At 34.5% G+C, this 16,041-nt stretch overlaps 3 protein-coding genes across 5 annotated transcripts; 2 read left to right on the top strand and 1 right to left on the bottom strand.

Annotated features, from left to right (window-relative positions):
• The first annotated feature begins 193 nt into the window (after positions 1-193).
• Positions 194-4,258, top strand: LOC131348909 (macrophage mannose receptor 1-like). The gene is made up of 6 exons (XM_058384149.1): positions 194-339; positions 555-598; positions 1,234-1,623; positions 2,399-2,746; positions 3,011-3,099; positions 3,490-4,258. The coding sequence occupies exons 2-6, from the start codon at positions 565-567 to the stop codon at positions 3,595-3,597; spliced, it is 969 nt and encodes a 322-aa protein (XP_058240132.1). The 5' UTR covers positions 194-339; positions 555-564; the 3' UTR covers positions 3,598-4,258.
• Positions 4,259-5,652: 1,394 nt separating this feature from the next.
• LOC131348934 (macrophage mannose receptor 1-like) lies at positions 5,653-9,680 on the top strand. Its single transcript, XM_058384182.1, has 6 exons — positions 5,653-5,764; positions 5,980-6,023; positions 6,654-7,043; positions 7,819-8,166; positions 8,431-8,519; positions 8,910-9,680. Exons 2-6 carry the CDS (start codon positions 5,990-5,992, stop codon positions 9,021-9,023), a joined length of 975 nt encoding a protein of 324 aa, XP_058240165.1. The 5' UTR covers positions 5,653-5,764; positions 5,980-5,989; the 3' UTR covers positions 9,024-9,680.
• A 1,632-nt stretch (positions 9,681-11,312) lies between these two features.
• Positions 11,313-14,852, bottom strand: si:cabz01076231.1 (calcium-binding protein 2). Of its 3 annotated transcripts, none has more exons than XM_058384946.1 (8): positions 14,624-14,852; positions 14,024-14,068; positions 13,591-13,744; positions 12,514-12,544; positions 12,201-12,344; positions 12,012-12,121; positions 11,742-11,889; positions 11,313-11,533 (listed from the first exon to the last, which is right to left on the bottom strand). In XM_058384946.1, the coding sequence occupies exons 2-8, from the start codon at positions 14,059-14,061 to the stop codon at positions 11,505-11,507; spliced, it is 654 nt and encodes a 217-aa protein (XP_058240929.1). In that variant the 5' UTR covers positions 14,062-14,068; positions 14,624-14,852; the 3' UTR covers positions 11,313-11,504. The 3 variants fall into 3 exon arrangements, with proteins under 3 accessions (XP_058240929.1, XP_058240930.1, XP_058240928.1); XM_058384947.1 differs by having other exon boundaries at positions 14,024-14,075; positions 14,625-14,852; XM_058384945.1 differs by having other exon boundaries at positions 14,024-14,062; positions 14,624-14,851.
• Between the last annotated feature and the right edge of the window lie 1,189 nt (positions 14,853-16,041).

Below are 16,041 nucleotides of genomic sequence, written 5' to 3'. Positions count from 1 at the left end.
ATTATAGATGCTTATTGTAGGCCATTAATAAGGTTTTTGATTAGGTTTGGGATTAATAAAATATATTTGTTGTTAGATATCTAAAGATAATCTATAAAACTTTTCTGTATTTTTATATTTCTGTATTTTGTTTTAATTTCTTTTTTCCATCTTTTTATGCTGAAGTTTTTGGTTTGTTTGCTATAAATGGAAATCAGTCTCCTTGATGGAAATGATGACCACTTTGCATAAAAGATTTTGGAACCATTGTGAGTTGAGCACAAAAGTCTGATGCTAGAAGAGGAGAGGGTGTAAGACATAGAGCCTGATTCTTTACATTTAAATCTTCCACGTTTACAGGTATCTTCACTGTTTGTACTCTTTGTTAATGACTTTTGGTTGCTTGGATATGGGTTGAAGTCTGTTTTTTTCCCTTTGTATTATTTAGTAGCATATATTATTGTATTTGAGCACACATTTTATTGAACATTTCACAATATACTTAACAAAAGATTATTGGGTTATATATTTTTACTCTTTCAGCTATAATTATAAGTTGTTTTTATACTCTACAGCTACTTGATCATGATGAAGCTGTTCAGTCTCCTATGTCTGATTGGTGAGAAATGATTTTTAACTGTTTTTAGATCACATTATTCTTAGAGAAATTATTTGATGATGATTTGCTGGGATTTTTGGTTTAAGCCTAAATTTATACAAAATTAAATGAAATTGATATTTAAATAATAAATATAAGTGTTTTGAAAAATTGTACTAATTTATATTGGTTAATGTTAGCACTTACTACTATTAAAATTGCTGATTATTTATGACCAGGGATCTAATATTAGGTGCTGGATCATAAATCTTGATACTATGATGCTATACAGGGGCAAATATGGTAACATTATGCATCTTACACGTTAGTGGTCATTTACAATGAGGTAAATGGTGACATTTTACAGAATGCACTGTAGACAAAATATGTTTAAAAATGAAAATATATCTATTTACATTTTTTAAAAATTTCACTGCAATATTCTGTTGTATACTATATATACTTTGTGTTAGGGGGGAAAAATTGTTAGTATCAAACAATGAATTAACTGTTTTTTTTTTACCAGAGGCCAAAAAATAAAATAAAATAAAATAAAATTTGCACAGTTTTACTGTTTTTCATAAGTATTTCTGTTTTATCCCTAGCCTGCCTTTATTTATTTATTTACTTTATTTATTGATTGATTTTGCCAACAGGTTTCCCATTTGCCCTGTCCATCCCAGATTGGACACAGGTTGCCCCTCTTCTCATCAAGCAGTTAATGACTTGGCCAGTGGCACAGAATTACTGCAGGACAAACCACCTTGATCTGTATTCAATTACAGGTCCAAGTGACCAAGCAATGCTAATTAATGAAATGAATAATCATAATGAGATGGTGGCTGTCTGGACAGGTCTGTACAATGATCTGGACAACTGGTACTGGTCCTATAATCACTTGCCATTGAAGAATCAAAGTCAGTGGTACTTTGCTCCAGGATACCCTTATAATGGGTATGGACTAGATGTGTGTGGAGCAATGGACTGGAATGGAAAGTGGATAATTATCAGATGCCTCATCACTATACCCTTTATATGTTATGACGGTGAGTCAACATGCTGATTTCATTTCACCTGAATGAGTTGTACAGGATAACTAGATCTCAGAGATGTGATTAGTACTGATGTTAAAGGTCTGTCTTGTGTGTATTTTTATTACCATTCCTAGTTTTAGTGTGTTTCTTTTTTTCCTCTGCATGCCCTACCATTTCGAATATGATATAACTTGCTCTACAAAACAAATATTGTTTCTGCTGTAACTTGTTGATTGTGCTGGCACCTAATGGTTCACGGGAAACTCACCCCAGGTTTGCAGAGAGCAAGTTCATTATTTCTTCAATGTTTACAGCAGGCTCAAAAATATGCTAGGTTCATAATTGAAGGTCAACAACTTCTGATTGTGGGAAAATGTGATCTAATCATAGTGTCATATGGATAGTGCCAGACAGGCTGGTTTCAGTATTTCAGAAACTCCTCACCTCAGCATCAGGAGTAATTTCCATGTTCATGTGAGAAGTTGGGGTTGAATGACCAGACTAGTTTTAGCTGACAGGAAGGCCAGAGAAACTTTTCTTTTAACAACCCTGTGAACAGAAAAGCAGCACAGAACAAAAATGTCCCTGATCTGCATTTTCTGAAATACTCAGTCCAGACTGGTGAAGTCAATCATGTCAATGTCTATGTAAATGAATTAAAATAAATTGCTATTGTTTTCAATGATATTTGTCAAGAACATGATTGCATTGAAAAATATTGAATTAGAAGCTGCACCATGAAATGGTAACAAATCAAATCTGTATGTGTTTTTTTTTTCTGTTTTAGAGACAAACAGTTATGCCAACAGGTTTGTTGTCTACCCTCAGGATACCTTTAACTGGTTTCAGGCTCAGTCGTATTGCCGAACCTATCACACAGATTTAGCCTACACGTTCAACAACGACGACGTCACCCTTGCGGTGCAATGCGTAATGCAAACTAGCTATAACGCTGCTTGGTTTGGTCTAACTAGAGACACTTGGAAGTGGTCAAATGGGAGGGCGCCTTCATACCTTCCATGGTCAGCTCTCCAACCAGATAATTATTATCTGTGGGAGAATTGTGGAGTGGCACAAGATGGATTGCTCTTCGATGATATATGCACCAACTTGTACTATTTTGTCTGTTCTGCTTGTGAGTGTTTTATTTTCTTGAAACTCTCTCCATATGTAACAGGTGTAAAAATAGTATTCCTTTGGCTCTGTCTTTGTAGTTTCTTTGCATGTTCTCTCTCTCTCTGTGTGGGTTTGCTATAAATTCTGTTTTCACCCTCTAAACACTTTTTTTTATGCTGTGTGGTGATCCAGGGGTTTGAATCAGTGCTTGTATCATGTCTTGAATATTCATGTCTTGAATATTCACCTATACTTTGCTGAGGTGTGTTTTTGTCTTCCACAGATCTAAACAAGACGCAATTCTTGAAACTGGAGGTTTTATCAGATGCGAGTGTGCTTGACCCTGCCGTGCAGTCGACTATTTTAGATTTGGTAGGTTACATAAAGGGTCTTTTTTTTTGTATGCTTGTGTTTTTTTTGTGTTTGGATATTTTACAAATGTCAAGTATTAATTTGTACTAGTCTTGTATGGACAGGAATTTTTTATTATTATTTTAAGCATTAATTTTTTTTTTATTTCTAAATTGGTTGTTAAATTTGATTCATACAATTGTCAATATTCCAGATATTGTTTTTGCACAGCAAACCAAAAAAGTATTATTATTATTATTATTATTGTTGGATTATTAAGCTAAATTTGGCTTTAACCCAGGATCAATGTTTGCCCAGCTCTGGAGGAGTAATATTACAGAAAGAGTATTACTTAAAGTAACAGAACAGGTTTTTATTCATTAGTAATAAAATATTGGTTCTGTTCTTCAGATCACCCAGAAACTGCATGAAAACGGCATGTCAGTGAACACCACTGTAGCCTGGAAGGTGCAGTCAGATGGAAGCATCTTTCACAAGAAAGAACAGGACAAAGGATAAGCTTAAAATGCTCCTGGATTAAAGAATTAACCAATGTATAATTTGAAATGTCTCTAGAATGTACCTGTGATAATGATTCATTTAGATGCAAGAAAAATAAGTAGATTCAATAAAACAAGTAGAATGACTTGAATGAATGAAGAAATACACATAGAGGACAATATAATAACTATAGTTATGCTAACGTGTTAGCATAGTGCAACAGGAGAATTATTATTTTTGGCAGAGGGGACAAGCTAGATGTACATTTAAATGATATTAATGTTATTGCTAGAATATAGACATTCACTAGTTGATGTGTGTACATATAAGTATATAGTATTTGTACATGCATACATAATTAATTGATTAAGACAACCTATGTAGTATCTGTGATGGGAATAATTATTCATTCTGTGGTTAGTGCATACAATCTTGAATGATATTAGCATTCCCTATGACATTACATTACAATTCTGACCTTTCCCACTGCCCAAGACACTAACATGCTTCATGGTGCCTCTGCATATGCAAACATGCTTCCACAGCTCAGGTGATAGAAATCAATGTCTGAACCTTTCATTTACATCGTACCTATAAGTTATTAATGCCTTTCTTAATTAGACCCAACAAGGATCATTCTTTCTTCTTTCAGTCTGTACATCCTGATTATTATATGAATAAAAAAAATCAAATAAATGTTCCAAAAAGTCTTTCTGTAATCGTTCTGAATCTGTAATCAGTAACACCTGGAAGCTTTTTTTTTTTATTGTGTGTGTGTGTGTGTGTGTCCATTTACATACTTTGCCCCTGTCTTGCTCATTTGGCATTAATATGAATTTAAATGTAAAATTATTATTTATATTCTACATTGTTAAATTCTTGTAAAGCTGCTTTGTGGCTGATGTTTAATGATGTCCATCATTAAAGGGGTTCACAAAATTAAATCGAACTGAAAACAGACAAGCAACAAAAACATAATAATAGTAATAAAAATGATAATAAAAATGATAATGATGATTAGGAGAAGACGAAGATATAGAATAAAGAGGGAAAGAATATGCTATAATGGTGATCTATACAGTGTTTATGTGGCAAACATTTTTAAAAAAGTATGTTTTTGTGTAAACGCGACATCCATTAAGTGCACCCAGGAGAGATTTCAGGTCACATTAAAATCTTTTCCACTTCCACTTCATTTGCTCTGCTTTAAATAAACAATCTGGTGGCCAATTCATTCAAACAATATGCTTAGCAAAGTACAGAGTGTTTTTGGCCAAGAACAACAACAACAGCAACCACAAAAACGCCTAAAGAAATAAAAAATGTGTAAAAGATTTAAAAAAGAATTCAGCACGATGGATGAGTTGCACATCTGGATGGATGGAATGACAGATGGATGGCCAGCAATGAAAAATTCCTGGGTCTCTCTCTACCCACCTTCTCATTAATGCGTCATTACACTGGCCTTTTAAAAAAAAAAAAAAAAAAAATTTAATTGTTACATTATAGTACATTTGACAGCAAATTAAAACACAATTTCCTTATTGATTCTTTTTAGTTTGCAATTAGTATCTAATTAGTTCCATATATAACATAAAAAATTATATTATATTAGGTCCTGCTTTATAACTGTTGATTATTTTCTTAACTATAACAGCATGTAATTTATTCCTGACTTATTCAGGTGCTAATAAGGAAACAAGAATGAAGCAGGTGTAGGTTTCCATTTACTCTAATATTGTTTGTCTTAATGCGTCCCTAGAAATGCCTATTCATTCGTTGATTTTTTATTTTTTTTAGTTAGTTAGTTTTATTTAGTTTAATGGAAGAATCAGCTAACATAGTCATTATAGATGCTTATTGTAGGCCATTAATAAGGTTTTTGATTAGGTTTGGGATTAATAAAATATATTTGTTGTTAGATATCTAAAGATAATCTATAAAACTTTTCTGTATTTTTATATTTCTGTATTTTGTTTTAATTTCTTTTTTCCATCTTTTTATGCTGAAGTTTTTGGTTTGTTTGCTATAAATGGAAATCAGTCTCCTTGATGGAAATGATGACCACTTTGCATAAAAGATTTTGGAACCATTGTGAGTTGAGCACAAAAGTCTGATGCTAGAAGAGGAGAGGGTGTAAGACATAGAGCCTGATTCTTTACATTTAAATCTTCTACGTTTACAGGTATCTTCACTGTTTGTACTCTTTGTTAATGACTTTTGGTTGCTTGGATATGGGTTGAAGTCTGTTTTTTTCCCTTTGTATTATTTAGTAGCATATATTATTGTATTTGAGCACACATTTTATTGAACATTTCACAATATACTTAACAAAAGATTATTGGGTTATATATTTTTACTCTTTCAGCTATAATTATAAGTTGTTTTTATACTCTACAGCTACTTGATCATGATGAAGCTGTTCAGTCTCCTATGTCTGATTGGTGAGAAATGATTTTTAACTGTTTTTAGATCACATTATTCTTAGAGAAATTATTTGATGATGATTTGCTGGGATTTTTGGTTTAAGCCTAAATTTATACAAAATTAAATGAAATTGATATTTAAATAATAAATATAAGTGTTTTGAAAAATTGTACTAATTTATATTGGTTAATGTTAGCACTTACTACTATTAAAATTGCTGATTATTTATGACCAGGGATCTAATATTAGGTGCTGGATCATAAATCTTGATACTATGATGCTATACAGGGGCAAATATGGTAACATTATGCATCTTACACGTTAGTGGTCATTTACAATGAGGTAAATGGTGACGTTTTACAGAATGCACTGTAGACAAAATATGTTTAAAAATGAAAATATATCTATTTACATTTTTTAAAAATTTCACTGCAATATTCTGTTGTATACTATATATACTTTGTGTTAGGGGGGAAAAATTGTTAGTATCAAACAATGAATTAACTGTTTTTTTTTTACCAGAGGCCAAAAAATAAAATAAAATAAAATTTGCACAGTTTTACTGTTTTTCATAAGTATTTCTGTTTTATCCCTAGCCTGCCTTTATTTATTTATTTACTTTATTTATTGATTGATTTTGCCAACAGGTTTCCCATTTGCCCTGTCCATCCCAGATTGGACACAGGTTGCCCCTCTTCTCATCAAGCAGTTAATGACTTGGCCAGTGGCACAGAATTACTGCAGGACAAACCACCTTGATCTGTATTCAATTACAGGTCCACGTGACCAAGCAATGCTAATTAATGAAATGAATAATCATAATGAGATGGTGGCTGTCTGGACAGGTCTGTACAATGATCTGGACAACTGGTACTGGTCCTATAATCACTTGCCATTGAAGAATCAAAGTCAGTGGTACTTTGCTCCAGGATACCCTTATAATGGGTATGGACTAGATGTGTGTGGAGCAATGGACTGGAATGGAAAGTGGATAATTATCAGATGCCTCATCACTATACCCTTTATATGTTATGACGGTGAGTCAACATGCTGATTTCATTTCACCTGAATGAGTTGTACAGGATAACTAGATCTCAGAGATGTGATTAGTACTGATGTTAAAGGTCTGTCTTGTGTGTATTTTTATTACCATTCCTAGTTTTAGTGTGTTTCTTTTTTTCCTCTGCATGCCCTACCATTTCGAATATGATATAACTTGCTCTACAAAACAAATATTGTTTCTGCTGTAACTTGTTGATTGTGCTGGCACCTAATGGTTCACGGGAAACTCACCCCAGGTTTGCAGAGAGCAAGTTCATTATTTCTTCAATGTTTACAGCAGGCTCAAAAATATGCTAGGTTCATAATTGAAGGTCAACAACTTCTGATTGTGGGAAAATGTGATCTAATCATAGTGTCATATGGATAGTGCCAGACAGGCTGGTTTCAGTATTTCAGAAACTCCTCACCTCAGCATCAGGAGTAATTTCCATGTTCATGTGAGAAGTTGGGGTTGAATGACCAGACTAGTTTTAGCTGACAGGAAGGCCAGAGAAACTTTTCTTTTAACAACCCTGTGAACAGAAAAGCAGCACAGAACAAAAATGTCCCTGATCTGCATTTTCTGAAATACTCAGTCCAGACTGGTGAAGTCAATCATGTCAATGTCTATGTAAATGAATTAAAATAAATTGCTATTGTTTTCAATGATATTTGTCAAGAACATGATTGCATTGAAAAATATTGAATTAGAAGCTGCACCATGAAATGGTAACAAATCAAATCTGTATGTGTTTTTTTTTTCTGTTTTAGAGACAAACAGTTATGCCAACAGGTTTGTTGTCTACCCTCAGGATACCTTTAACTGGTTTCAGGCTCAGTCGTATTGCCGAACCTATCACACAGATTTAGCCTACACGTTCAACAACGACGACGTCACCCTTGCGGTGCAATGCGTAATGCAAACTAGCTATAACGCTGCTTGGTTTGGTCTAACTAGAGACACTTGGAAGTGGTCAAATGGGAGGGCGCCTTCATACCTTCCATGGTCAGCTCTCCAACCAGATAATTATTATCTGTGGGAGAATTGTGGAGTGGCACAAGATGGATTGCTCTTCGATGATATATGCACCAACTTGTACTATTTTGTCTGTTCTGCTTGTGAGTGTTTTATTTTCTTGAAACTCTCTCCATATGTAACAGGTGTAAAAATAGTATTCCTTTGGCTCTGTCTTTGTAGTTTCTTTGCATGTTCTCTCTCTCTCTGTGTGGGTTTGCTATAAATTCTGTTTTCACCCTCTAAACACTTTTTTTTATGCTGTGTGGTGATCCAGGGGTTTGAATCAGTGCTTGTATCATGTCTTGAATATTCATGTCTTGAATATTCACCTATACTTTGCTGAGGTGTGTTTTTGTCTTCCACAGATCTAAACAAGACGCAATTCTTGAAACTGGAGGTTTTATCAGATGCGAGTGTGCTTGACCCTGCCGTGCAGTCGACTATTTTAGATTTGGTAGGTTACATAAAGGGTCTTTTTTTTTGTATGCTTGTGTTTTTTTTGTGTTTGGATATTTTACAAATGTCAAGTATTAATTTGTACTAGTCTTGTATGGACAGGAATTTTTTATTATTATTTTAAGCATTAATTTTTTTTTTATTTCTAAATTGGTTGTTAAATTTGATTCATACAATTGTCAATATTCCAGATATTGTTTTTGCACAGCAAACCAAAAAAGTATTATTATTATTATTATTATTGTTGGATTATTAAGCTAAATTTGGCTTTAACCCAGGATCAATGTTTGCCCAGCTCTGGAGGAGTAATATTACAGAAAGAGTATTACTTAAAGTAACAGAACAGCTTTTTATTCATTAGTAATAAAATATTGGTTCTGTTCTTCAGATCACCCAGAAACTGCATGAAAACGGCATGTCAGTGAACACCACTGTAGCCTGGAAGGTGCAGTCAGATGGAAGCATCTTTCACAAGAAAGAACAGGACAAAGGACAAGCTTAAAATGCTCCTGGATTAAAGAATTAACCAATGTATAATTTGAAATGTCTCTAGAATGTACCTGTGATAATGATTCATTTAGATGCAAGAAAAATAAGTAGATTCAATAAAACAAGTAGAATGACTTGAATGAATGAAGAAATACACATAGAGGACAATATAATAACTATAGTTATGCTAACGTGTTAGCATAGTGCAACAGGAGAATTATTATTTTTGGCAGAGGGGACAAGCTAGATGTACATTTAAATGATATTAATGTTATTGCTAGAATATAGACATTCACTAGTTGATGTGTGTACATATAAGTATATAGTATTTGTACATGCATACATAATTAATTGATTAAGACAACCTATGTAGTATCTGTGATGGGAATAATTATTCATTCTGTGGTTAGTGCATACAAGCTTGAATGATATTAGCATTCCCTATGACATTACATTACAATTCTGACCTTTCCCACTGCCCAAGACACTAACATGCTTCATGGTGCCTCTGCATATGCAAACATGCTTCCACAGCTCAGGTGATAGAAATCAATGTCTGAACCTTTCATTTACATCGTACCTATAAGTTATTAATGCCTTTCTTAATTAGACCCAACAAGGATCATTCTTTCTTCTTTCAGTCTGTACATCCTGATTATTATATGAATAAAAAAAATCAAATAAATGTTCCAAAAAGTCTTTCTGTAATCGTTCTGAATCTGTAATCAGTAACACCTGGAAGCTTTTTTTTATTCTGTGTGTGTCCAAACATTTTTAAAAAAGTATGTTTTTGTGTAAACGCAACATCCATTAAGTGCACCCAGGAAAGCTTTCAGGTCACATTAAAATCTCTTCCACTTCATTTGCCCTGCTTTAAATAAACAATTTGGTGGCCAATTCATTCAAACAATATGCTTAGCAAAGTACAGAGTGTTTTTGGCCAACAACAACAACCACAAAAACGTAATTTATTGATCAGTGATCTTATATTTCTTATATTTGTTGTTTGAAAAACAAGCCTTTTGATAATTGCTCATTTTTCTGCATGAAGAATCTGAATCAGGGAGGAATATTTGTGCTAAAACAGATTATGTTTCAAAACCATAGTTCCAACAGACACTGAATAAACATGGTATGTTTGAGAACAATTGAATGGACATCGTTTTACAAGAAGGACAAATAAATACATAAATAAATAAATAAATAAATATTCACTCCTGTTTCAATTGATCACATTCTTAAAATCATTTATTTTTCTTCCTCTGATTTATATACTGCAACTAAAAGAGGCTTGGGACCATATGTTTTTTAGGCAGGATAAAATTAATAACAACATAGCCTCATATAGCCCTATATAGCGTGATAAAGTGCTGTAAACTCCATACAGCCGCATTAACATTATAGCTATTTAGACAGGATGTAATCTCTTCTACAATTGCTAAATAACAGAAGTGTAGTTGATAGTGATAGCTGATTGAGTTCTATGCTGTTGTTTCGTTCAGCAAAATTTATAGTTTTTAGTTACACAGATGGGTGTGAATGTTTGTCTTGCGCCTCTATCCATCACAAGACACTTTATTTGTTAAGAAAAACTATTCAAATAGTCACTTATTTCGTGCCAGCGATGTAGTTTTAGAGGTGTCAGGACTCGCCATAAACAGTATCATTATTGTGCTGTATGTTTAACATCACTGTATGCCACAATTATTATTAATTTCGTTTTACCGAATTGTTTTATACAAAAAAGGAAAATGTTGTGTGCATGCCCGTCTGTGCTTAATTGTCTGCTTTGAGTATTTCCTTTTCGCTTTGTGTGTGTGTGTGTGTGTGTGTGTGTGTGTGGAGATGAATTGGACAGGATTGAAACTGAGAATGAATTGGACAATGGGAAGTTTGGGTTTTGTCATATGCAGCAGTGCAGGTATTTCAGCAGCAAATAAAAACAGCTGTCGTCTTATTATTAATGCAGATATGTGAATTAAAGAAAATACGATGGATTTTTTCTACAGAAGCAGGGGGAAAAAAACCTTCTAAACATGTCACGAACATCTATAGAACATTTCTTTTTTCCTTCATAAACTTTAAACACCTCTAGCGCTAAACACAACTAGAGAATTCAATGTAATGCCTCCCTCTGGTGGCACAAAACAGGAACTGCACCCTACAATCAGTTCCCTGAAATCGTGTAGCAGGATAAGCAAGAATCTAGAAGCCAAAAAAAAAGGGCCAGTATTTTTCCAGTATTGTACTATTTTGAATAAAATCTAAGACAGTAACACGACACAACAGCAGGATTCCAAGGATTTTAATACCATTTAATTCCGTACATATAATATTTGCGTACAGTATGATTAACGTTATATCTTTTGTACACAAGCTAATTTTTGACAGATAGGATCTACTGAAGAGTTTTATTGTGAATACAGCCATCACAAGCATAGGAAGTACAAGAACTGTGGATGGTGAGAGAAGGTAAAACAGTCCGTAGTGACATCTACTGGGCGGACAGCATCATAACAAACTCTAAACCACACACACACACACACACACACACACACACACACACACACACTGAATTAATCAAACTCAACCCATACCAAATATGCTTAGACACAAGTGATTTTCCAGTCTGCATTATACTACTACTACTACTACTACTAATGATGATGATGATGATAATAATAATAATAATAATAATAATAATAATAATAATAATGTGTGTTTGTGGTACCATCAAAGTCCACAGTGCCATCTCCATTCAGATCCATCTCCTTCAATATCTCCTCCAGCTCTCCTTTTTTGAGTTTCTCACCCAGTAATGTTTTTACTGCCTCCTTCATCTCATCTAGAGTGATCTTTCCATCCCCGTCTGTATCAAACTAACCAAAACAAGAAGCTTTATTTTTTCTTTATTTTGGGTTTGAGTTTTCAGTGTGCTGGCGGAAAAAGACGTGTGTGTGTGTGTGTGTGTGTGTGTGTGTGTGTGTGTGTGGCAGTTCACCTGTTTAAAGGAACACTTGAGTTCTTTCAGTCCCAACATATGAGCCGTCTCAACCATCATCCTCGGTCCCATCAGCTCACAGAAATCATCAAAATCCATCAGTCCACCCACTGTAAGTTGAATAGGTAGTAGGATGGTTACAGAAGAATAGGTAAACTATATACACTAACACACACACTAGACACTCACACCTCATCTTGATCTGCTGAATGATTTCCAGTAGCTCCATCTCAGTAGGCATGTAGCCCATCGTCCTCATGCACTCTGCCAGGTCTTTGTAGTTCAGATATCCATCCTGGTCATAATCAAACTCCTTAAACGCCTCGGCCAGCTCTAAACAGCACCACCACACTTACTTCAGAAATGGTTTCCATGTCGTGGTAGCTGATTTATCTGCAACACCTCTACATTAACTTTTGATCAATCCAATAGATTGCAAGGGTCTGAGTAAATGTTTTTTTTACTAAACAGTTTCAAGAAGGAATGGATGAAGGACACTCACCATCTAATTCAGGCTGGGATAATTCTCTTTCCTAATAAAGGAATAGAGTTCGAAGAAAAGTCTTTTATGACTGTAGTATCACGACTTGACTAAATCTATCACTAAATCAAACAGGCATCTTGCTCACCATTTCTCACACACTCAAAGACAAACACAATTCAACAAGTAGGCAGCAGCCACACACTTAGTCATGAAGTTATGAATGAAGATGTTACTTTTTATTTTGCGTTTCTTTTGTAAATCCTTGTTGAGACTAATTAAGAGAGGCGTTAAGCTATGATGAGCTGTTATTACAGCTGCCTGGAAGGCATTACAAGGAGATTAACCCCCTCTACACTGTTCACATGGAAGTAACAGAAAGACACACACACACACACACACACACTTTACAGACATTTCTGCTTCATTTCTGTTTCATATCATATCATACAGTACCTTGCATGAGTATTCACTCCCCTTGAATTTTCCAAAATTTTGTGTTGATACCTTCTCAAATAGATTTCTTAGGAATGCGATCACATAAATCTACACAAAATATCTCCATAACATTAAGGTGGTGAAGAGTTAATATATAGTTTGATTTTTGTTGCGATTAAATCAATTACATTTGACCTTTTGACCTTTTGCCAAATCACACAGCATCAGGAAAATTTGGAATATGCTGAATGTTTGGCAGAAACACTGCTCATTATTATGAGAACACTATTTCAGAGTGAAGCATGCTGGTGGGAGACCCAAGCTGGGTGGATGCTTTTTTCCAGCAGGACCTGGCAACCCAGTCAGGGTTGAGGGCAAGATGGATGGAGATAAATACAGGGGACCCTATTAGACCCCAAGCATGCTGTATAGGTAAAAATCCCAGTTGAGGGCAAGATGGATGGAGTTAAATACATGGGACCTTATTAGACTCCAAGCTTGCTGTATAGATGCTGTAAAAATCCCAGCTGAGTCCAAAACCATTGCACTAAACCATGTGGAAAGGTTCAAGGGGGTGAATATTTGTGCAACACATAGTAGCTATTAAAACTATTTAGCAGGTTTGTCTGTGTTTTTGTGTGCATGTGTCTGGTAATATACCTGTCCAAACACATTATTAAGCAGGTTTGTGTACATCTTATTCATGGCTTCTTCATTAGATTTCTTGGTTTTTGTTTTCTTCACTGTATCTGATGATGATGATGATGATGTCTTTCGTAGGCTGGGTTTAAGAGCAACTCCTTCAGCTATAGCACTGTGACAGGAAGAGAGAGAGAGAGCAACATATATATATATATATTTATTTTTATTTTTTTTTTAGAAAATCTGTAAACACACTCAGGAAACAAACAAATTGGCCTGCATAAACATCTGAACTTTCCAACATCAAAGCATCAAATTACATTCCAATGAATTAAATCTAACGTCTATTAAAAAACAAAAACCTAAGCCATATATAAAACAAATCTGGAGCACTCAGCACCAAGCTACTCTTAGTTCATTAAAAAAATATATAAATACTGTTTTCTGGTACCTGTCTGTGGAAGGTGCTCTCTCGCCCTTCTGTGCCATTCTACGGCTCAAACAAGAAAAGACAAGAAAAGAAGAGTTTAATTAATTTATTTATTATTTCATGAATCTTAAATCGAGTTCAGAATATCACGTATAAGCTAATAAGCACTCGGACAGCACACAGCACATAAAAAGAAATACACAGATGAATCCACACACTTAGACTGCAAAAAGCTCAACTCTTTTTTTCTTTCTTTTCTACAAGATTTTTTTTGTTTGCACAAGAAAAACAAATGAAACACTATTTTAAAGTCAAGAATCCAGTACATAAAAGCAGCATAAATACTAACTAAAGAAGACGAACAATATCTGGCCAAAATAACATCTGGTCTCCTTACTTTTAAGCGGATATCTTACTGTTGATTACACGTCAGATTGATTTATGTGTCGTTGTGTTAGACGTATTATTTAACTGGCCTTAAAACTATTATTTAAAATATCATATATTTGTATTATATGGACATTAACAAACAGGGTTTTTAATGGTATGGTACATATCTGAGCAGATTCACTGCACTGCAAAAAGTGAAAATAACTTGTACTAGTTGTTATAGTGTCCTACCTTTAGTTAAAGGAACAGGTCCGAGAAGAGAGGGATGAGATTAGGGCTAAAAGACTGAATATAAGCTTCTGTATGCAACCACACCAAAAGCACTAGACTAACACGGATGAAGCCACTGAGATCGTTCCACTTTTTGCTTGTATATTTTTTGTGTGCTCCCTGATTCCTCCTTCTCCTGCCTTCCTTCATCCGTCCTCCATTGGAAAGGATAAGAGGTGATTAGCAGGTTAAATGTGGTCAGATTAGTGTGCAAACATGAGAGTGTGTGACAGAAGAGCAAAGTTCAGAGTAGTATTCGTGCTGATGGTAAGCCAAAATAACAACACTAATATGAATTATTACATTATTACAACCTGCTATCACTCGGATGCAGAAATGATTATAGAAATAATTTTAAAGCCATTATATCAGAACAATTGTATTACATAGCTGAAAAAAAATGGAAAATTGCTTTCTACTCGAAATGTTTATTGGCATTTAGATAGGCTTCTTGTCAGTCATTTTGTAGCCATAACTCCAATGCCTAATAACATCATCTATCCATATTTTTTTGCATTCAGTGTTAAGTCTAGTTGAATCACACTGGAAGTGTTGGAGAAGCTTTGTTTATTGGGACCGGGACAGTGAGTAAAAAAAAAAAAAAATCAAATCTTATTCAGCTCCACCGATTTAATTGTCAGAGACTTGACTCAACACACACACACACACACACACCAAACTCTCCAAATGTTACATAATGCATCTTTAACCCTTTACTGCATGGCGTTGCCATATGGCAACTATTAATTTATCTCCAATTATTTTGATAGATTATAACTCAAAACTACTTTTTTCTATGTAACTGGAAAAAGGTGGTTTTAACTTAAAAAAAACCCCCAATAAATACCATGTCACATGACTAGTGACACATGACACGTGACTTTTCTGCAGTCACATGGCATGGTGAAGGTCATCATCAGGGGGCTCTCAAAATTTGATGAATATTTCAATATTTACACAAAACTGCTTAAAGTAAAAAATTAAAACATTATCTGAGGTTAGTTTACATTTGTGTTTTATCACTTAAGCTAGTTTATATATTTTGAGTATTCTGATAAATGCTAAAATGTAATCGTTGCCATATGGCAACAACATGCGATAACTGAACTGGGGTGCAATTCATGAAATGAAAATAGCCTACATAGGAAAGGCATGGAAAGACACGATGATCCCCTTCAAAGGCAAGAACCAGCTGAAGCAGTATGTCCCACTGAAGCCGAAACGCTGGGGGTACAAGGCGTTCATTTTGGCAGAACAGAATGGCATTGTATATAACTTTGATGTCTACACAGGGCCAATTCAGCCACCTAATGGATACCCTGACATTGGTGCAAGTGGTAACATTGTGTTGAAGCTGGCCTTTGTTGTACCCTGCAACA

This window comes from Hemibagrus wyckioides, linkage group LG29 (genome assembly GCF_019097595.1).
Source record: "Hemibagrus wyckioides isolate EC202008001 linkage group LG29, SWU_Hwy_1.0, whole genome shotgun sequence".
In the NCBI taxonomy this organism is placed as follows: Eukaryota; Metazoa; Chordata; class Actinopteri; order Siluriformes; family Bagridae; genus Hemibagrus; species Hemibagrus wyckioides.
Note: the sequence above shows the minus strand (reverse complement) of the source record. Positions and strands in the feature narration are given on the sequence as shown.